At 35.7% G+C, this 24,376-nt stretch overlaps 1 protein-coding gene across 1 annotated transcript in view; it reads left to right on the top strand.

Moving 5' to 3' along the window:
• The window catches only part of LOC122807108 (aquaporin-3-like), a 102,090-nt gene extending 78,046 nt beyond the window's left edge, over positions 1-24,044 (top strand). Inside the window, exons 5-6 of the mRNA XM_044078071.1 lie at positions 5,278-5,495; positions 19,740-24,044. Coding sequence (XP_043934006.1) covers positions 5,278-5,495; positions 19,740-19,917 — 396 coding nt within the window. The 3' untranslated portion in view covers positions 19,918-24,044. The remainder of the gene's footprint in view (positions 1-5,277; positions 5,496-19,739) is intronic.
• Positions 24,045-24,376: the final 332 nt, after the last annotated feature.

The raw sequence follows: 24,376 nt of genomic DNA, 5'->3' as shown, positions 1-24,376 counted from the left end.
CAGATAGCCTAGTATAAACCTATGAACCTATGAACCTATAAAGACCAAATAATCCAATACTACTTCCTCGAAATTCTTTTATTAGGTACAAACTTCAATACGAACGTGAACTCAATCAACCGCTTTCGCCTGAAACACTGTCAGGCTTTTTCAAGATGCTCACTACAAAATAAAATCATACTTAAATAATACATTCAATCAAGTTAAATTAGTACTTGTTGGTATTAATTAACCAATTGAATCCAAATGGAAAGGTTACTAAACCTATTAAACTATGCTTGTTCCCTCCTGCCTGCTATAACATTATAGAAACCTTATTACAATATACATAAAACGTCTAACACTGTTAGTAGTACATTTCTTGACCTAAAACTTTAATATTTAATTACTAATATCATTTATACATAAAAATATAAAATATAAGATATAGAATATGGGGAACCTCAATAAAATACAGTATCATGGACAGCCCCAAAGTAATAATGATAAATATTAAAATACATATTAAACTACCATAAATATAATAAATGTTCACTACAAGTGTACAATATATAAATATATAAAATATAAAAATATTCAAATGTTAAAACTGTAGTTGGAAGGGGATAGCCAAAATTTACCTAAACTAAGAATAAACCTTGTAAGTTGTATGTAGGTACTGTGTACGTGGATAATGAACAGATAGTGTCAAAGAATACAATAATACTTAAACTCCCTAAAGAATACATTTGTAACACAAGCATATGAATCAGGTTGATATTCACAAATGATATATAATTATTTACAAAATTCCACATAGCTGGGCTGGCAGTATCTCCTTTCCTGATGTGTTATGTTATCAACAGTAAAAGCCTCTGCTCTTGTTCAAATCAGTAGCATGGGATGAAAAACAGGCACCCAAACTGTTACCAGTTGAGGCAAACGTGACCTTAATTTAATGTTTAACTTGAAAGACGGAACAGTTTGCTGTGGCACAAAATAATCTACTACAGTTAGTTTTACTGTTTTGTGGCTTACTGAAGAATAACCTCTGCTACCTACCTACCTACAACTACAAATATTTGATAGAATGTTAACTCCTACACAAGACTTAAAGGAGTTTATCTAGAGCACTAGCATGCTAGCATATCCACCTAGGAATTTCATCATAGATTTTTGCCACTGTTATAGCTACATGGCTTTTGCTGTCACTGTTACTGTCATCCTACATCCAATTCCTGCCTACAACTTGACTGCCACTGCACTCACCAGCATTCACTTTGCAGGTGGTATGCCCACACAGTGGCTTCATTCCGCTTTTTTCAGGCTAAATCCAGCCAGACTGTATGGATCACCCAGTCACCATGTGATTACCAGTGGACACCACTCTCTTCTCTGGCTCCAGGGGTCAGTCATAGTATCCCTGTTCTGCATGAGGATCTCAAATACTTTTAACATTATGGGAGCACTTTGGACTATTGATTGTCTGGTTCCTACCCACAGACAAGTTTAATAGTTGTGACCTTACAAGGAGCTTAATGTTCCAGATAACATATCTCTAAGGCACACACATTCCTCCACTATGACAAGGTAATGATCCCAGTAGGTATTTTATATTATAATATTTATTTTTTTGTGATTTAGGCCAGTGATTGGAGTTCATTAAAAAGTATTGCTTTGTGCATAAAGATGCAAGTACATCATGAATTTGATGCTTTTTGTGCAAACAATATTGCATGACATTTCATAATGATTACCAACATTTACCTACATCATGCACTATCATTGACTAATACATAAACTTGTGATCCAATTGGCATGGTGCTGTGTTAAGTGATTTTAGCTAGGGCTGTCATTATATGTTTTTCTAATGTACAGCACAGTATTGTAGTCTCATCTGTGCATTTATACTGCAACATTGAAGCTTTAGTTAATCGAATAACTAAAGCTCAATCTTGTAATATCGACAGCCAAAATTATCGACTGGCCAGTTCAACCAAGGGAAACACTTCCCTTGGCCAAATAAAAAAAAAAAAAAACTTTATATCCTAAATCAAGTGGGGGGCTTTGCCCCCCACAGCCTCCCTACCTAAATATATTAACTCCAAGATCACTCCAAATTGGAGAAATGGGCATACTCCACAGAACGGCCAAGGGAAGTGTTTCCCCTAGCTTAAATCAGCCGCTCAACAATTTACAGTTTCAGTATTACAAGTTTGAGCTTTACTTATTTAATTAAGTAAAGCTTTGATCTTGTAATAGCGAACCTCATCTGTGGTGCACCTCCTTTCCATTCTAGAGATGGTTGCTCTTTTAATTGAAATAAATAATAGTCCTGCTCCTAAGTGCTTTTATAAATTTCTACCCCATCATCCACTAGCTCAGTTACCTTTGCCACCCGCAGACCAATCTATTCTGTATTACTCATAGTGTACAAGCATCAGTGAACTCCAGTGGTATATAAAAGAACTGTATAAATAACCATTTTTTGTGGATACAGCCATGGGGACAGGTTACAATATACATAGCATGACTGTCTTCTGCTGTGACTTATTTGAATTACTGTGACATGCAGGGTCTGACGCTAGGCTGCTGTAGTTAGAGATTTGTTTTTTAATCATATAATGTATTTGTGCTGCATCAAGAAGTGCAAACAGCTGTATCATTTAGAACAGTGATAAGCTATGCAATTTAAATGGCTCCCTATTGAAATGTTGGCACTGAAAACGCTAAGTGCCAACAAGCCAAAAAAAAAAAAAAAAAAGATCGAAAACACAGAGAAGAATAAATCTCAGAAATTCCTCTTCTCCTTAAAACTTCTTTTTTGCAGGGGGAGCAAGCCCCCCACACCCCTCAAACTTATATATATATATATATATATATATATATATATATATATATATATATATATATGGGTTTATGTTCCGTTATCAAATGTGCACTATATCGAAACCTGTTTACTCGAATACACATTGTCGAACTCACATACTATCGAAAGAACAAACCAACAAAGCTCACATTATCAAAAGTAGCCCTAGTGGATGTAGTAACACACCCCAGTGTAAATATAAACAACTGAAACTTTAAACAGCAAACATAAGTCCAGACAAGCAAATAACTACATCCTTTGTGCTCATATGTATAATTCCCAAAAGTAATGTACCACTACAATCTACATCTTCAACAAATGTGCGATCGCTGTAAAATACTGCAAATTAGAATACTGATTCCTGTGAGTGAAAATCAAATTGAATTGCTGTTCATGGCATACTAAACTCCTCTTCTTTGGAAAAGTAGGGCAAGCTGTACACATTCTCAATCATAGTTCTTCAACACGATTCTGTTCTCTCACAATGACATTCAGCACACTGTGGATATCTGACACATGCTTACCAGATAAGCATCTAAAAAGGCGATGCCAAGCCTCAACAGCATTTTGGGTCCTTGGCAAACATAAATCATAAAGTACAGAAATATTCCAAAAGTGCACCGGGAATAAGGGAGGAAATCTTATTGTACTACTAGATCTAGTTGAGAATGACCGTGGTTTACCCAGCACGTACCATTCAGTGAAGTATTTTAGCACTTCTCTACCTTCAAGAGGAAAACTTCAATTCCTGATACGTTTCAATAACTTCACTCTCTGGTAAAAATGGTAGAGCAACCAGTTTTTTTATACAAAATTGAAATGAGGGAGCTTTAGTGGGTTTACCTTTACATTTCAAGTGAGCTCTTCTAACTTATTGTACAAGTGCACGTCTGCTAGGCAGACTAGGCACGTATTCCAGAGAACTAGACGCAATTACATCATCAACTATGATGCAAGGGGAATCTTGGGACAAAGTGGCTCTCTGTTTCAAATTTGAACAGACTGCATACTTCTCAGTTTGTGCGGGATCCCCTTCGTGATCATGTTCGACTGACTTTAACAGCTTCTCTCCCAATGTTACACGTACTGTTATAGCTCGACCCTTGCATTTCTCTGTCAGTTTTCGTGTACACTAGTAGTTCTTCACTTTCATGCATTTTTCTAAATTATAGCTATAGCCATCCAACACTAAACTCTTTTTACCTCTCTGAGATAATGTCGTCTCATACACTTGGCCAAGTACTCCGGGGGCAATGTCTCTACATCAGCCATTTTGACATTGGGTACAAAGTACACCATCTTCACTTTCAAGTACTTTATATAGTCTTATAAACTTTATGATAGGACAGCAAGTGTGTCGATCATTTAAGTTTCGTTGCTATGTTCTTTCGATGGTGTGTGCATTCCACATTGTGTGCTCGAGTAAACAGGTTTCAATATAGTGCACATTCGATAAAGAAACATAGACCCATATATATATATATATATATATATATATATATATATATATATATATATCCGTATACATACAAACTCCAAGATTGTCATACATATACATACAAACTCCAAGATTGTCATACCTCTGAGAAAAGGAATATCCCACGAAATGGCATCTGAAACTTAATATATGCAAGTCTGATCTTTAGGTCATTCAGTCTCTATATTTTGGGATTTTTTCTAGTGGGTCCCAAATTTTCAAATGATTATCATTTAAACATCTGAAACACTCCCAGGCACTGCTTTTTTTTTAATTTGCAGTGAATAATAAAATAGTGAATAGTTCTGTCTGGCTTAAGTATCATTTAGACCCTACTAATAAACTTACTTACTGTGATCATCTATTGGAGTGCACATGATTCCAAGGATGTGGAGGAACAGGTCTTGTATTATGTTCTTTTCTTACCAGGATCTGTCAATCAGTACTTATCTTTATTTGTAAAGCCTACCCAGATTTTAGTAAGTGCTATGTAAAACCAAGCTTTGTTTACTCACTGCTTTAATGTACATTTATTACAGATTGTAAAGCCATAACTAATATTAACTGACTAATTCAGTGATTAATACTTTCACAAAAATCATACAGAGCTCTTTCTGTAGTTCTTCATTTAAAATAATCTTCAATGGTGGCTAGAATGTCTCTCAAAAGAACATTTCATAATGTGAGACTATACCTTGAAAGTAAGATTACTGACATACAGATTGAAGTTAATGATTACAGTGTAAGCATTTATTTGCAAAGATTCTGGCTATTTCACAATTAAACTTGCAACTATATAAGTGATGTGATAAATGCTTATAGATGTTAAGTATATTATCTATACTGTATCTTGATCTGATGTTAATACTGACAGTAAATATTAAATAAATATTTATGGGAGCTTGATTCTTAAAAGAAGTAATTGTATTGATTTAATTCTGTTTTTTTATAGCTCATTGGCACAGCAGCTCTGATTGTCTGTATCCTTGCGATTGTCGATCCTTACAACAACCCTATTCCCAGACATCTAGAGGCATTCACTGTTGGATTTGTAGTCCTGGTCATCGGTCTTTCAATGGGACTGAATTCTGGATATGCTGTTAATCCTGCTAGGGACTTTGGACCCCGACTTTTCACAGCAATGGCTGGATGGGGCTCAGAGGTTTTCACGTAGGTATTTTAGTCACTGGTATATTGTAAAAATATAGTTGTGAATCTTGGATAGTCAATGCTTTTGTATTGTTTTGAGTTATTAGAAGACTGCTCAAATTTCAAATTTCTGTCAACACATTGCGCTTTTCCTTCCCTTCAATTTCACCCTAACAGTGTCATGTATAAAGAAAACATATTTTATGTAAGTCTTATTAATTTCTCCCTGTATCTGTTACCCTGACATTTTGTGAAATCTGATGTTATTTCCTTCTTATTTTTCACAGTCTGTGACATCAGGTAGGCTAGTAGAAATAGCAAAGTCCACCATTTTTTATGACTTTAATATAACTAACTTACTAGGCATGTCACTGATTCTAGGCACAGGGCTGATAAAAACGTTTTAAATGTAGTCATTCTTTTTTATACATGTGTAATCAGGCACAGATGACATGCTTTGCCTGTCAGATAAAAAATATGACTTAAAACTATAATTTTGAGTCTGAATAAAAACACTAAATAATCCATTCTTTCAAGCGTAGCATTTAAATGGAACTCAACAGGGTATCCATTTGAAATGTTGTGACCTACTTCAGTGAGTCTTGAAGTACAGAGCCTGATTGGCTGAAAACAAATTATACCAAGTCCAAGATGGCCGTTTCTTGGAATATTCCTTTTTCTCTAAGGTGTGGAGATCTCAGAGTGGGTATATGTAATTTCAGGTGTGGGGGGCTTACAGGTTTAAGGGAAAAGATCAATGTTTTATATTCACTGTTCTGCATTTTCATTCTTTTCTTTTTTCATGTGTCAGTACTCAGCATTACGAGTGCCTACATTTCAACAGGAAGCCAACTTAAAATGCTGTGTAAGAGGTAATGATAAACAAAGTATTTTCTTAAGAGAAATTGATTTTTTTCCAGAGACAGTCAAATAAAAAGAACTCAAAGCACTTTAGCTGGACGTTGGTGAAGAGATATTACCTCCTCGCAATATAGTGCACAGTATGCCCCATACGCCTCCCAATCTTTGACTGCAAAATGATATCTAACAGCACAACAGCTTCATTCAGACAATTTTGGGGTACAACAAATCAGAAAATTACAGTAACTATCTTGCATAATACATGGACATTACTACTGCAAAAATAAACTGAGATATGATGAAAACCCTTTTTCAGTTTGGGGTACACATCTTCTTTAACGCTTTGGTAATGCTGCGATTTCACAATTCTAAGGTCTGCTTTCTGCATTTCAGATTACTGTTTTCACTTTTTAGCCCAAGTAGCTTGTACATCTTGACTAACATGAAGTGGACAAGCATAATCTTCAGTGGATCACCATCATCATCATCCTCCTCCTCATCAACTCTCTTTTTCCATTTTTCTCTGTGAATCAGGTTGCAACATCTGCTATTGCCACCTCTTTTGATTCAGTGTCACCCTCCTACCTTCCTTGCCCATCGTGCCTTGTGTCATGTAGTCCTTCCATGTCTTCTGTGGAAATCTTTGTTTTCTCTTGCCTGTTTCTGTCTCTCCCAAATATAATTCAGTAGGTCATCTTCTGCTTTCCTGCACAAATGATTGAACCACTGTGATATGTTCTTTTTGGCCTTATTTGCCACTTTGGCTTCTGTTCTGATGTTCTCAGTACGCATCTTCCCACCCCCTTCGGGCACTTTATCTCCATCACCTCTAGCTTCCTCAGTGGCTCTGCTCTCATTTTCTCCATTTCTGTGCCGTGCAGATGCGCTGGTGACACAACTGTTTTGTGTCCCTAACTTTTCAGCTTCTTTAGCAGTCTCCTGTTACACACTGCCCCTGATAACCTGTGTCATTTGCCTGCAGCAGTTTTGACACTCTAGCTTTGATCTCCTCACTCAGACCTCCCTTCTCCGAATTCATCCTTCAGATACCTGAAGCTGTGAACCTGTTCCACTATTTTTCCTTCTGTCGCGGTGTTCAGCTTCTCTTGATTTTGCCCATTTGCTGTCATGACATCTGTCGTGTCTGTCCACAGTTTCATCTCACGTGCATTCAGTTTTGCATTCTACTCATCAATTTCTGAAACTCAGTGCTTATAGTATGAGATCATCTGCTTACAGCAGCTTTGTTGATTTCTCCTTTCTGAACTGTTTGCTAGAGTAAAGAACTGACCAGTATGAACAGTGGTGGGCTCAGAGTTGAACCCTAATGCATACCCACTCTCACTGGGACTCTTTCCTCCACATTTGCAGACCAAAACCATTACATAAATGAAGCATTATTAAATGTTGCTCAGTGGTACAGCATAAAAATGGAACATGAAAATTTCTTTTTTATATTGAAACAGATTTAACACTATACTTAAACCACATTTTCAGAGTTTATGCTGTGTATTTGTGTGTGTGTGTGTGTGTGTGTGTGTGTGTGTGTGTGTGTGTGTGTGTGTGTGTGTGTGTGTGTGTGTCTGGACGATCCCCAACATCATAACTGTAATAATAAAATCTTACAAAATTTTAAAGTCAACATATTGTAAAAACAGTGCAACACAGTAAAAAGTATTTTTCACCAAGGGACTGGACTCCTTGTACTCCCAGAAATAGGAACTCTGCCTTCGCACCCCAAATCTCTTTACATATTACCTCCAAGGTCACACAAACTAAGAGAAAAGGGAAAAGTTTTAAAAAGCAGAAATCTCACTTTTTCTGTTCCTCTTAACTGTATGCATCCTCTCAGCATGCTCAAAAACCTGCAGCAAAGTCATGTACTAAAATATTGATATTATGTCCCCCACTCTGGAATCATAGATAAACTTACTAAGCTTGGCATTAATCCATATGTCACTCGACGGGCTGCCAACTGGCTTACTGACAGAACCCACAATGTAAAAGTAGCCAACTCCAAATCCAGCTCCAGACAAGTGACAAGTGGAGTACCTCAGGGTTCAGTCCTGGGACTGCTCTTGTTGGGCATCTACTTCTCTGAAGTATAGGCCAACACTAAGGGACACGGGCTAACAAAGTTCACAGATGACTGCAAACTGGGAGCCATTATTGAATCCCCAAATGATGTGGATATTCTATAAAAGGGCCTTACAGAAACAGATGCTTGATGCCAGAGCCATGGGCTCAAGCTCAATGCCAAGAAATGTATAGTTATTCTCTTTGGGAAAAAACATGTACCCATGAATTACCATATAGGTGGCAGTACACTAAACACTGAAAGTGTAATAAGAGACTTAGGGACACAGCTGGACAGTGGTCTCACCTTTAATAACTACATTGCCACAACAGTCAGGAAATCCTTCTATGTGGCACACCTCATCACTAATGGCTTTTCATCCAGAAAAAAGGAGGCCATTGTCCCACTGTACTCATCCCTCATTAGACCCATTATAGAATACAACGCCTCATTTGGTATGTACCTCTCAAGACATCTGCAACAACTGGAAAGGCTGCAGAAATACCTTACTAAAGGAATCACAGGCCTAAAGCAGATGCCCTATGCTGACCGTCTAAAAAAACTTCAGCTATACTCTATCGCATATCGTCTAATCAGAGGTGATCTCTGCTTAACATACAAGGCCATGTCAAACCCAGAGCTGTTGGACATGCTACACTTAAAGAAATCCCAATCCCTCAGAGCCACATGCTCCCGGGATCTAAACATTGTCATCATAATGAACAAAATATGCTGGAGGGATAGGTTCCTGACCCAGAGACTCTCCAGACTCTGGAATAGACTGCCCATACATGTCAAGCAGAGTGCCTCTTTGGCCCTCTTCAAAAGTAACCTTGACGATTGTATGGGAGATAGGAAATTCACCCCTGGGATCACATCAGTCACCATGTTAGACAGGGGTCCAGGGAAGTAAATATTGTGGGAAGAAATAGCCAGGAAATTGTTATGGCTAGGCTTGTATAGGCCCTAAGGCCAATAGCCTAGTACCAACCTATGAACCTATGTGAATGTGAGTAAACAGTATTGCTATTCTGAGATGTTGTCTAGGAGTAAATGATAAATAGTAATGGCACAGTGTGTGTGTGTGTGTGTGTGTGTGTGTGTGTGTGTGTGTGTGTGTGTGTGTGTGTGTGTCTGTGTGTGTGCGTGTGTGTGCATGTGTGCGTGCGCACTGATACTGAGCTTGTTTGCACCCCTTTCATCTCTTCTACAGTGAACAGATGAGTCAGTGTTTAACATGGCTGTGTCATGGCTCTAGTTCATTATGTTCTATACTGATTCCAAGTTACTTTTAGTGATGAGTGTTCTCTCCATGTCTTTATGTTTCTTCTCTGGATATTCTGTTTCCTTTAAAAGATAACTTGATAGGCTACTCTAAGCTGTCCACATATATTTTCGCCATTATGGTCAAAGCTGTGGTTGAAAAGGAAAGTACCCCAGATGAACTGGTGGATTTACCTGGTTAGCAAATACAAATAACTTAAAAGTAAATAAATGCAGATTACACGCCAGGGCCACTGATCTAGCTAAACTGAGCTGTCAGTTCTTCATTCCTGATTCCTGGGAATGCATGATGCAAGTGTGTAGCATGCTTCCTGGGAATGCATGCTACACACTTGCAGTCTTATTTGTCATGGCTTTCCAAGAAACCTGTATGCAGTTCTGAAAGATTACTCTGGATTTCCTTCATTCTGTCAGTACCAATACAGAGGTACAGTTTTAAGATGTGGGCACAGTGCTTTTTACAAATTATTCGTATTTGGCACTAGCCTCTTACTTACTGAAGTAACTTCTCTTCCAGATACATCCCAGATAATTTGTACATGCTGGGCAGACATAGCAGAATTTGCAATTGATCTATCAGTTTGGAATTATTAGTATGCATTAATCAGCTCATCACATGAATAAGACCCAGGCCATGTGCTGAATGTAATGAGTTCCTTTATATTTAAATGCAGAGAAGTTTAACATACGTAGCAGATAACAAAGTGGTATTGCATTGTGTGAGAAAGACACCATATATGAACTGCTAATGAGTTTCATCCTGCAGTCATAGGTTTGAGTCCCTCTTGCTTCATTTGTCTACTGTGTAACTATAATCAAGTCTCTTAACTAACCAGCAATGTAATGTCCTCTCTTGGAAGGAGTGCTTGTACCTAGTTGTTTTATTTAGTTAAAATGCAAACAAACAACAAAATGAAATGAACCTGGAAGAATGTGTTCAGACACATGCAACAATGCCTAGAGAGATACCTTACTAAAATGATACATGGCTAGACAATGTATCCTACATGGACTGACTCAATGCCCTGTCACTATATTCAGTATCCTACAGACTGATAAGAGGTGGCCTGTGTCTTGGCATACAAGACATCCTCCAATCCATTACCGATGGATTTACTGTACATAAGCAAATCAAATGGCATCAGAAATAGTCTGTAACATTTTCCTGTACTGTACTGCACACTGGCTCTACATAAGACATGACTGTCTATGACTCTCCATCCTGTTATCTATATGTTCATTTCACTGCTTATACCCACCTACATTTTCTTATTATATGTAAACATTTCCATTATCTCTGAATATCTAACCACATATAAGGTCTAAAGAGGAACTTGAATTAATCGCTGCACATTTTTTATTCCATTCTGCTCATTGGGCTTGTAGATAAATAATTACATACCTTAACAGCATCAGGTAAAATGCTATTGAATGAACATTCAAACCTGGAACTGCTTTTTCGCTCACATAATAATCTTGCCAGTAGATGTCTTGGGCTTTTTATGTTCCATTATGAAGCTCCTGGCTTACTGTGTAGATACGATCCACATTTGGCAAAGCCACATAATATCTTAGCAGGACAAGTATAAAATAATTATTAAGTCATATACAGAAGACATGTTTTCTTACTTGTAGGATCTTGCCTGTATTATACAACTAATTGTATAACATGGATACCTGTTTTCTGGAACATTCCTAATCTATCAGTAGTATTACTGGATTTAATGTAATGGTATCATCACATTAAAAGTCCTGTTTTAGACATTGACACATCCTGAACCTGAACTTTGTCTCAGTCAGTTTCCTTGACAACATGATATTGAGTTATTATCATTTCACGTCCATTCTCCATCTGTTTAAGTAACATGGTTAGATTTCTGTGAAGAAGTTATTTATTTAATTATCTTTTTAATGGGTAAGCAGGCTGATTTTTGCTAGCATGTCTGGAGCCATAATTTAGGACAGAAGAAAAATGCATTTGTGTATGGAGTACACAGAGTGGCCAATCACTCAGTATGTCTTTTGGATGTTGTAGGAAATCAAGGTTCCCAAAGAAAAAAAGTATGCAGATATGGGAAGAAGTAAAAAAAAACATTGATTCTATTAACACTGAATGTGGGCAAATATATTATGACCGTCTTATGCTACTCGTGTATAACTACAAAAGCTTGCTTCCAGCATCCCTTTATTCTAGTTACAATTTCATTAATAGTCTCTTTCTTCCAGTTTTACAGTTTCATTAATAATCCAGGAGTAGTGGTGCAGACAAGTAAATACAACCCCTAGTTTCTTAGTTCAAACACAAATCTGAAAAATGCAGGTCCTCTTAGAATTGTACTACCATCCAGGATGCATTCTGTTGAGGGCGTTGTAATCATGGACAGTGGTTAAGGCTAGATATGAACCTGCATGTGTGATTTGTGCAGCGCTTATAGTGAGGGGAGGTAATTGATGAATGTTATAATTTGAGTATTAAGCAGGGTAAGACACAGCACAGCTATGAGTGTCTGTCCACTGCCCTAATGCTGACTGATTCATTACCTTATATTGTCGTATTATAGTGGCAAAGTAAAGTGGTCAAAAGGAGAAGGATGGAAAGTGGTTTCCTCTTGATGGGTCAGTTTCTCTTGTTAACTTGGTTACACTTAGAAGCTATGGAATGTCACACCCCACCAACCTACAAAACATTCTTAGATTATTTTATGAAAAATCAAGTACTAGAAAATAAGCTAAACAAATGTAAATACATCTGGGGAATAATAAATGATGTTAAAAAGGTGCAGACAGTTAATGTGCTCAGCAAAAAGTCATCTTTACAATGACAGAATGCAGTGTTTTCACAATTTTTACATTAGTACTGTTTGACAGTATACTGCAGAAAACTCCAGAATGCTGTTCTTCTGTAATTTTTTCACAGGCAATGTTTCTTATTTCACCAAAAACAAGTGAAAACCAAGTAAGATTACTCAGCAGGCCATTCAATGATTAAATTCTGTTTTAATGAGCGCTTTCAAAGGGATCAGCGCCCCAACTTCATCAGACAAAACAAGACTTTGAAATCACATCCTTAAATACTCATACATTCATTATTTCATTATTCAATTATCTTTCTTAATTACTTTCTATTAATTACTATACCCATTTTTTCTTTGTTTAAAAGCATAGAATAAACCATTGCTCCATACTTTAACGTGTTCAAGCTTATAAACACAATCTACTTATATTTCATAATTTCACTCCATATAGAATAAAATAAAATAAAAGTAAAACTAAAAATGTAAAATACAAAATACACTTACAAACTGCTATTAAATACTGCCATTAAAACCAGGTATATTTTACTAAGAGCCCACAAATCAATAATCATTGCAACATATAATTGCTAAAGCTTTGTGCAAACTTAAAACCTACTTTTAAAACCATGTTGGGTGCGGTACATAAATACATATTAAATATGTTACAATTTAATCTAAAAATACTCTAATTACCAAATTTCATTGCCATAAAAATATATGTACATGCATGTACATGTCTTCATATACATGCATATACATAACATAATATAATATAATGCACACAAATTATATCCAAAAAAGGTTCCCTCTATATAAAAATTGATTTTATATATCTATATATATATATATATATATATCTATATATATATATATATATATACATATGTATATGTGTGTGTGTGTGTGTGTATATTTATTTTTGCTTTGACCACCTCAGTTTATTTCTATTATTTGTATTGATTTATTAATTATTAATTTTTAATTTATAATCCACCACCATTCTACCTAAAGAGCGCCTTTAACTAAGGTCTGGTGGAATATGCATCAATTAAAAGTATTCTGAAGTTAAAGGCACTCTTTAGGTAGAATGGTGGTGGATTATAAATTTAAAATCAATAATTAATAAATCAATGCAAATAATAGAAATAAACTGAGGTGGTCAAAGCAAAAATAAGTAAATATACACACACACACACACACACATATATATATATATATATATATATATATATATATATATATATATATATATATATAAAATATATATATATAAATATATATATATATATATATATATATATATATATATATATATATATATTATCAATTTTTATATATAGGGAACCTTTTTGATATCATTTGTGTGTATTATATTATATTATGTTATGTATGTGCATGTATATGGAGACATGTACATGCACATACATATATTTTTATGGCAATGAAATTTGGTAATTACAGTATTTTTAGATTAAATTGTAACATATTTAATATGTATTTATGTACCGCACCCAACGTAGTTTTAAAAGTAGGTTTTAAGTTTGCACAAAGCTTTAGCAATTATGTGTTGCAATGATTATTGATTCGTGGGCTCTTAGTAAAATATACCTGGTTTTAATGGAAGTATTTAATAGCAGTTTGTAAGTGTATGTTGTATTTTACATTTTTAGTTTTACTTTTATTTTATTTTATTTTATTTTATTCTATATGGAGTGAAATTATGAAATATGAGTAGATTGTGTTTATAAGCTTGAACACATTAAAGTGTGGAGCAATGGTTTATTCTATGCTTTTAAACAAAGAAAAAATGGGTATAGTAATTAATAGAAAGTAATTAAGAAAGATAATTGAATAATGAAATAATGAATGTATGAGTATTTAAGGATGTGATTTCAAAGTCTTATTTTGTCTGATGAAGTTGGGGCACTGACCCTTTCGAAAGCGCTCATTAAAATGGAATTTAATCATTGAACGGCCTGCTGTGTAATCTTACTTGGTTTTCACTTGCATTTGGTGTTTTTTACTTGTTTACTTAGTCGATTTAATACGTGTTTTTAATGTTTCTTATTTCAGAAACTGTACAACTTAGACTTGATTTCAGCAGCAAAGCACTTTTTTTTGCCTCCAACATTATCTAAGGTTTTACTTATTATACTGCATTCTCTATACTAGTTAGTTTCGGAAATATAAATGTACATATGGAAATATTGTATGCCTTCTGAATTAATATCAAACAGCTCTCAGTATCTCCAGCATAGTGCATTATACATGGATAGTGATGGCATTTCACATTATGTTCTTAATAACATGTAGGTCACTTTGCTATGAAAATATGAATGTAAATATGAAAATATAAATCGTATGTGATAAATAGTGGTTAAGATCTCCAACATAGTACATCATATTTTAACACATTTTGTTCCATTTTCTTTCTTATCCCTTGCCTTTTCATAGGCTGCCTATTATTCATTTGTAAGTCACTTAGTTAAGGAATTTAGACCATCAAAATGTCATGATGTCTTAAGGGAGCTACTGGTGTTAAAAGAAATTATGCAAAAAAGTGCTATAGGTATGACCGTGCTAAGCAGAGTGATAGTCTGACAACATTACACGGGTGATTAAGTGCAACTTTAATGACTATTTCAAGATGGATCTGTTAGTTTATCTTTTTTTCACAGCATATGACACATTACAAGTCTGCTGTTTCAGTATTTTATGGTATTTCATCACAAAACTGTCACATATCTTGCATGAACAATATGGTCTTTACCCTAACCCTGTCACATATCCTGTAAGAGCAATGTGGTCTTTGTCCTAACCTTGTCACATAGCAGATTCCTCTCATTTGATTGACAGCATGATTTTCTAGTGCTGAATAATCAAAGACTAGTGAAAAAAGCAACTTTTGCCAACAGTGCATTTTTCTTTTTTTTTTTGCCACTGTTGTGAGACTTCAGATTATGTATTTATGTTTGGGGGGGTGTGGGGGTGCAGCAGATGTTGCTATCCTGCAAAAAAAAAAAAAAGTAGCTCTGGGTTTTACTGAAAGTTGTTTCTCTCATTATTTTTGGATTGTTCAGCACTCGATAATGTGCTGTTGATCTACATATCCAGTATGAACAATGCAGTCTTTACCCTAACACTATCACACATATTTTTTTACTATTGGCATCATTTTGATATGTTTACATATCCAGTATTAGCAACATTCTTACTCCAGTGGTGCCATGTATCCAGTATAAGTTTTCTTTTCATCTGTATTGTCACACAACCTGCATAAAGGTGTCTTTATCTCAAGACTGTACTGTATTACTAAAGGGAACACCTCTTGTTGTGACAAAGTCATCATATTCAAAGTACCAAAGTGCTTGAATGTTCTTATCTGGCCCTTTTGACACCTGGCTGTCAAGTGCCTTCCCCTCCTTTGTGGGTGAGAGCCTTTTAGCCCATTTGTTTCCTTTGCAGTAGTTTGGTGCTGGGAGTGGTACCTTCATTCACAGTAGAATTGTTATTTTTGCATAAGCCCTAACTACAAATAGCAAGTGAGTCTCCTCTGTGGAGGGCATGCAGCGATTGAGACACTGGACTGCTGCTCACGTCCCCAAGTAACATTATCCTGTAAAGAACCCTGCATTTGGAACAAGTACTCAATATACTTTTTGCTGGTCTCCACGAGGAAGATTGATGCATATTGTGTGCCTCCAGACATGCACCTCAGCCCTCCCATCTGAAACAGTAATATTATGTTTAGCCCTAACATGTCCTAGTAAGTACAACCCCTTTACTCCTCTCCCTCCATGACAGCTCCATAAAGTGCTTGTGCCTCTCTTCAAAGTTGGGTCATAGGGTTTTAATCCCCAATGCCAACTGAGCTGGCCAAAGTTGGATTAAGATTTCAGTGTCTATCTCAACACATGCATACCAGGGACGTTGGGAGGCATACGCACTGATTTCAGTAATACTTCTTAGAAGAGGGGGTAGCATTTTTAAAAACAAAAACATACGTATTTTAAAAGGTTGTTGGTTGCAAGCGGGAAATGTGAAGGTGTGTGTGTGTGAATGACCCCACAGAATACACCTGCTGGCTATAAGTGTTCAGGCTCAATCCCTGTACCTTTGCTTCAGGGTAAGAAGAGCCTAAAGTCCTTAACCACCACCATTTCTGAACTTTGTTCAGATTTGTTTTTCTAATGGTTGTTAGCTATGGTGAGAAGTGAGAACTGAGAACTGAAGTTGTATTTCCCCCATTATTGTTTTTGTTGTGTGTCCTAGTTTTTTGTGCTAAGGTGTGAAGTAAGAACTGTATTTGTATTCCCTCATTATTGGCTTTGTTTGTCCAGTTTTTTTTGTGCTAAGAGGTTGAGAGCTATCTAAATAATAGCCATTAAGTTTGTCTTCCTATTTTTCAAACTGCTGATTTAGCATTGTGGTATGTTGCACTGACTGTAATGCATATGGTTCTGGGTTCAAGTCATGCATGGTGATAACACAGCATTTTATTGTAGCAACTTTCCAAAATTATACAAGCAATGTTTAAAATGTGTCCCTGGTTTTTGGGCTTTTGTCCCCCCCCCCCAATAAATGTTGGCTTTTTTCAGATTTCTTGTGCTGCAAAGTTCAGAGATACAGTTGAGTGTTGACATTTTACAAGGAGCTGAGAGCTGCAGGGGAACTAAAGTTTAGTGCTGCTTATGCTGAGTCTGTTTGTAATGTTAATAGCACAACAGGTAGTGTACTCACGTTTGATGCATAAGGCTGTGGGTTCTTCTCCCACAGTAGGTAGATGCATTGCTGATACTGTACTGTGTTGTAAAGGGGGGTGGATGCTGTAGTCTGTTTTGGCGATGATATCTAGTAGTAACTATGAACCTGTTATCAGTTTGCCATCCATTCCCTATTGCAATATTACTAGCATATCATTGTTTTTAATGCAACATAGGCAATTTATTCCTCAAAGGCAACAGGCACTTTATTTGTAGATGAAACCATGAAATATAAAGTTGTTTGCTAGCAGCAGCCTCTTCATTTGTTACAGATTTCTTTAATGTGGAATTATGTAGATGGCTTTTACTAGTTCAGAGATTGTGCATATTTACTGATACTGGTGGACTGTAGACGTTTGAGTAGGCTTTTATGATGGAAATGTTATGAATTGGGCTGTTTTGTCATTATTGGTGCATGCATTTTGTTTCATTGTTTACTGGAAAAATGTTCAAACCAATAAATTTAAAACGTTCTCTAACAACTATACTGTATTGTACAAGGAATATAATTTAATACAATCAGGAAGGTGTATCAAAGAGCACGTGTATGTTTCATGTGCAAGGGGCCTATGATATGAAAACAGCCCAAAGTTAATCTTTATCTGCCACTGGCAAAATGTATTTTCTTTGAATGTGGGTTTCAATGCTGTTTCAATGAATGTGAGTTTCAAGGGCAGAGAAGTTTTAATGCTAAGTCTAGTTTCATTGTGAGACTGCATTGCTTTGTTTAGCAGATATTTATTGGTGTTCATGCTGTAAAATGCAAAATAAAACTTTTTTGGCGATTCATTTAGGAATGAAGTCACTAAATAATGACCGACATTAAGTTTCAGATGTCACAATCTTCAGAAAAATGTATGCTAAAGCAAGACCTGATATTGTATTAACTGTCTTAAGTTTATACAAGATCAATTTTTAGTACTGTTTGTATGTTCCCCCAATATATTTGGCCTTGTCCAGATTTCCTGCATTAAGAGGTTGAGAGGTGTGTACAAATAAATCGCTTTATAGAATTAGGAATATCCAAACCTCTCAACTGTCCCCAATTTTGGCTCAAAATCTTGCTCTCCCCCTAATGATCTCTCCGCAAAATAGCAATTTTGGAAGAAAACGTGGAGGGTTTACTTTTATAAATAACTGTAATGATCAGAGTTATACATTACTTTTATTTTAGAAATGCATGTAGATTCTCTAATTTTGTCAGCTGCTCAAGTTAACTGTGCTCATATTAAAATGGTGTCCCTTCTTTGACAGGTTTCCAGCTGTATTGTCTGGCAGTTTTACATTTTTGCATTACATTTGTGGTCCATTTTTCATAAAATTGCGGTTTTACGGCAAATTAGTGGCAAATCGTTAAAGACTGAAGTTAGAAAATAATGGCAGACATTTGAGTTTCAGATTTCACACCCTTCAGGAAATTCATACTAATGCAATACCTAGTACTATTCTATTATCTTTCTAAATTTATAAGAGCAATATTTAAAAAAATGTCCTTATTTTTGGGCCTTTGCCTCAGTTTTATTTATGAGGTTGTTGCTCTAAGAGGTTGAGAGGTGTGTGTGTGTGTGTGTGTGTGTGTGTGTGTGTGTGTGTGTGTGTGTGTGTGTGTGTGTGTGTGTGTGAGGTAGGTAGGTAGGTAGCATACCTCTCAACTGTCCAAATTTTGCAGAATGTCCAGATTTTTGCCCCATATTTTTTGTCTGTTCCTCATAAATTTTGTGATTTTCTAGAAAATCATTGAAGGCTGAAGTTGCTAAATAATGACAGACATTTGAGTTTCAGACTTCATGTCCTTTAGAAAAATTCATACTAGCACAGATCCTGTTATTCTAGCAACTTTCTCATACTAGCACAAATCCTATTATTCTAGCAACGTTCTAAGTTCACGAGAGCATTTTTAATATCTGTCCCTGTTTATTTGAGGCTTTGTCCATATTTCTTGCACTAAGAGGTAGGTAGGGGTGTGTGTGTGAATGAAACATCCTAGATAGGGGTGACAGGGGGTTAGTAATTTACTCAAGCTCAAAACCTGTACCTTAGTTACAGAAAACAAAAGCATGAATCCTCTACCCCAACTACCATGCTGCATTTTCCAAAGAACTGACTTTCAGGTTCATTTTCAATTCAAGGAACCGAGTTTGAGTGAATCTATATTATATTACTGAAGAGGCATTACAGCGAATGCCTCTTCATCGACACTAAAAGAGCGAACCGTGAATTACGAGAATGGCCGTAGCTTGGCTGGGGAGGGGGTAGCAGTTTGAGAGCTGTGAGTACAAATTTGAAAATCTTAGCTACACCCCTGATGCATACCACTGTCAGATATCAGAGTTATAACAGCAATACCGTAACACAAAGTGTTGCATGCTTTTTCTGTGTTGTTTCCTACAAAAGTGAAGGTTTTAGTAGTTCAGAAAGTGAATGCATACAATGTGTCTTTTGCCGATAAATTTCATTTTAATGCTTTTTTTCTCTGTCTTTTTAGTGCTGGATCACACTGGTGGTGGGTACCTATAATTTCCCCATTTATTGGAACAGTTATTGGAACAGCAGTATACCAGATAATGATTGGTATCCATGTTGAACTCGATGTTCCTGCAAGCCCTAGCACCCCAGAAGAAGCTGTCAAGCTGGCAAAAATAAAGGCAAATGAAACTGCATGACAGATGAGCAACTTTTCTAGCTAATGGCCAAGGAGAAGATTAGAACAACCAAAGAATATTTTGCTTCATGTTTAAAAGATCTTTAACACGATTGTTATTCTCCTCATTAGTTTTATGAACTGCTTTGTGTCTGAATGGAATGCATGTCATTACTGAATTTGTTCATGCACTACAGTTCACAAGTAATTCAGTTATTTCTGAGTTGTTTTTTGAAGTCTAAAGAGGAACTTGTATTGCAAATTGTAGCTTGGAAAGAAAAGATAACAAAGTTTGAGTACGCGCAAAGGTGGATGTACTGCTGTCAAAAACTGAAAACTACTGAGCAGTTTATTTATGGTGGCTGAGAAGAACAGTCATTTGTGCTCAGTAATGCCATTTCTTTTGTTGCCCGGAACAGTAGGGGATTTAGCGAAGGACCAATAACAGATATGTTGTTCTTATTTCACAGTCATTTTCTTCTGCATTTTAAATTAGCATTACATAACCAGATGTTTGGAGATTACAGTGACAGACTTGTGGTAATGGAATATTTCTGTATCAGTGCTGTGTATTGGACATGAATGTTAACATATTATCTGTCTGATGTAGTGAGTAGATTTTAGAATAATACTGATTCTTATTTACATCCTGTATATCTTAGTGAAAAATATGTATAATAACTTCTGCTTCAAAAGACCAAAGTGCACGAGTACACACAGGCACACAAACACACACAAAAATAAATAAATAAAAGCAAAATGCTGAATGGAAAGCCCAGACGTTATGCTTCCTTAAATAAAGAACAGCAGTTCTAGTGCTAAAAAATAATAGATTAAATGTGATGTGAAATAATTTTTAATAAGAAAGGAGCTGTCTTGCATGCGAGAAGACATAGCTTCTTCCAACATCTTGCGCTAATACATTTTCATTCTATGATCATATAACCACAGAGACAGAAGGAATGCTTGTTTTTTCACAAAAGCCAATTATGTCTGTTTTCTATCTTGCTGGAAAATTTCAGAATTATATAATATTAGTAGCTGAGGCAAAGGATAGCCTCTCAAATGAGAGGTAGAGGAAGTCTGACTCCCCTGCAAAAGCAGTTTTTGGTAAAAGCAGATTTGGAACTTTTACATTTAGCATTTTGCAGTTCATTTTTTTATGCTTTAGTCTTCTGAAGAGGAAATAGGCACACACAAACACACACACACACACACACACACACACACACACACACACACACACACACACCCATGTCAGAAGAACAATGCAATAGTATCCATCCATACAATCTTGTTAAATGTAAATGTAAATATAAATAACGTTTCGCAATCTCTATGAAAAATTATCTATTATCAGTAAACATAGATAACACTGTTATGACTGTTATTGTCTGAATTGTTTTAAATGAAATCAGATTTATCAGAACCACAATTGTGCATTTGCCAGGAATATAGCTATGACTTTGTACAATAACCTGCTGGTCTGTATGATTATGGTTCTGTGCACCCATGTTTAAAACTTTTATGTCTATGGCATTGCATATTAAAATTAGATTAATAAATATCATAAGGGACGTAATTGTTTTAGATGCAAGCAAATATTAATGAATTAATATAGTTAATGGTAACCTCTGTAGGATGTCATGTATGGAATACTGCCATCTGAGTTTTCTGGGCTAGCTGACTTCTTAGTCATGAGTAAATGCAGTGGTGCCTAACGTTAGCCCACTTCAGTGATTCCCTTCTTATTCAGTAACTCGTAATGCATTAATAAATCTTGTGTTACATGCACATTTCATTGTTTGAACTACCTGCTCGAATACTCAACATAATGTGTCTCAGATTATTTACACACTTCACACATATTAAGGCATGGTGTTGTAGCTCTATTGTGAGCTTCAGCAAACAGACTATATAAGATGATATGGGAAAAATGCATGCATGACAAAATTTGATGAAATCATGCTCTTTCCTTTGCTGGTGATTTCTATTTCTTCCTACAAATTGAATTCAGCTACCCAGTCATTTAAAATATTTTACTGGATGGAAGAACTCATATGAATTTGTTGTCTTGGTTAATGCAACATTATAAATGGGGAGACAGAGATAGACTAGCATTTATTCTGGTTACCAGTGGAAGAATGACTACCTATCAAAATCGGTCCAGTAAATTATTGATGAGGGCTAATACTTTTGTTGCATCGCTTCTGTGATCTAAATTGGCAATAATTCTACTGTAGGTACAAGAAAATGAGACTCATAAATAATTTTTGAAGACTTTCTCTTCTAGGTTAACAGTCATACTTATTTTATAGAAAAGGTTAAAAAACTATATTTTTTGGAATGTGCTAAAGTTTGAAGCTTTATGTGAACATTAGCCATTAGACTGAAGAGAACCGAATCAAGAATTTGCTGATATGTTCTCAATAGTCACAAGAATAAGCAACATTTGTTATGAATAAGGATTTGTCAGTCCTTTACTTATTAATATAATGTACTAAGAATTCCTTATTTTCATTGGATGTGACCCCTTATCCTTGGGGCTACTACATATAAACAATACTGCACTCCTACTTATAAATGCTGCTCTGGCATGTATGGTTTGCTTGTGGGGAGGGGGTCCTATTGCTGCTGATTGAAGATATTGTCCGTGGCAGCCCAGCTAACCATCTGGTTGCTGGTTCCCCCCACCCCACCCTCAGAGACTCCTTACGTTGCTTCCACTTCTCCATGTTTGCACAAGACCTGGAGAGTTAATTAGCAATGCTATCATAATGAATCTCTATTTTTTTTTTTTTTTGTTTTTTTTTCTTATCATGTATCCTGTGCTTCCCTGAAGGGGCTCAAGGTCTCTACAGTGAACAAATTAATGTTGCCTTCGAAGTAGAGGTTGCACACGTTGCAATATGGCTCCTCTGTACCATGCTTGTGTATTAAGAGCAGCCCCTTCAGTGTCCTTCATGGGAACTATGTTTGTAGAATAGGGTATCACCATCACCTGTACCTTTGGGAAAGCAAGCCTGGCAAAAGTGTTCATTTCTTTCCTTGCCTTTGTCAACTGTCTTCCATCTAGGCTGATACTCAAACCAGAACATCAGCATTACAGGCAAAGCCTTACTTGTCACCACTGGGAATTTGTAATATATTTTATTTTATTTTTGATGTATTTCCCTATGCAAGAGTCTATTTAGAAGTGGGATTTGGTGAACTTTGTTCACAGATTCCAGGTCAGGATATGCTATTTGTTCAGTAAACAGCAATATATCTACATCAATTATTTAGGCACCACACATACTTATTAGCTTAATGGAATCATGTTTTGATTAATTCAAGGCAAAATAATCCAAATATTCTATATTTAAGAAACTAGATAAAGTTATTAAAACTGAGATCTTTAATATTAATAGGCATAGTATAAGAACTGAATATAATGTATGCAGCTACCTTGAGTACAGCCTTTTCAGTTCTTCTAACCAGTAAGTTAAATTAAAACAATGTCACGGGCATGAATATTCAATGTCGCCAAGTAAAAGCCATATTTTAAGAGATACTGCAAGCTATTCTTTTTGAAATGTAAAACATTTGTAAATGATTATGTTGCTAAAATGTTTAGGCTTTGTGTTTCATTGTTTTATTTACTTGCATTAGTTAGTTTAATGTGTCAGATGATGTCTCTATATTTGAATATTTGCAGCTTGATTATGAAGCTTGTTGACCAAAAACAGTGCCTTTCTTTTAAGTAGAGCTGGACCCGTGGTCTTTGCTTCATTCTGAGGTGCAGTGAACTCAGAATTAATTGAATTATGTCTGGAATGTGAGGGCTTCCCCCAAAAGGAAAATGAAAATTAGCATTGGTTAAAATGGACTCAAGGACTTCACCCAAAAGGAAAACAAAAATCAGTATTCTCACCTTTAGCTTAAAGGCAACTACAACTGACATTGAGAGGCCCGAGAACTATCTACCTGACATTTCAGACTTTTATATTGAAAAACTGAGTATCGCATATAAAAGGTCAAATGTAAATGCAGTGAAATTTTTTTTTTTCATTAACTGTTTTATTGACATCTTAAGGAAATATTACTGCCTTTATTTCCTGTAATGTTCATTTGTTATTTTTGTATATAAACTTTGAGATACAAACTGCATATTGTCTGATGTATTTATTCCAACATTTGCTTATTTGTTAGATGGGTTATTTTTCTGTTGCAACCCATACAGAAGGCTTTACAAGATAAATGTTTCAAATAGAAGGTAGCCAAAAGAAAATTCTATACAGGACCGAATAATTTAGTCCACCAAAATATTATACAAAAAATATGGCTTTAAGGCCAAAATGTTCAACACAGGCATGAATAAAAATTGCAGGTAAAATGTTTTTTGATTTGGTGATCAGTTAAGTCCACTAGAGACAAATATTCCTTTTTAGAAATGGCTCAAGAATACTGTCTGTTCAAATGAGTTGCTCAAATTTACACAC

Source organism: Protopterus annectens, chromosome 1.part1 (genome assembly GCF_019279795.1).
Source record: "Protopterus annectens isolate FY-2018-M chromosome 1.part1, PAN1.0, whole genome shotgun sequence".
Classification (NCBI taxonomy): domain Eukaryota; kingdom Metazoa; phylum Chordata; order Ceratodontiformes; family Protopteridae; genus Protopterus; species Protopterus annectens.
This window is presented reverse-complemented; position numbering and strand designations above follow the sequence as displayed.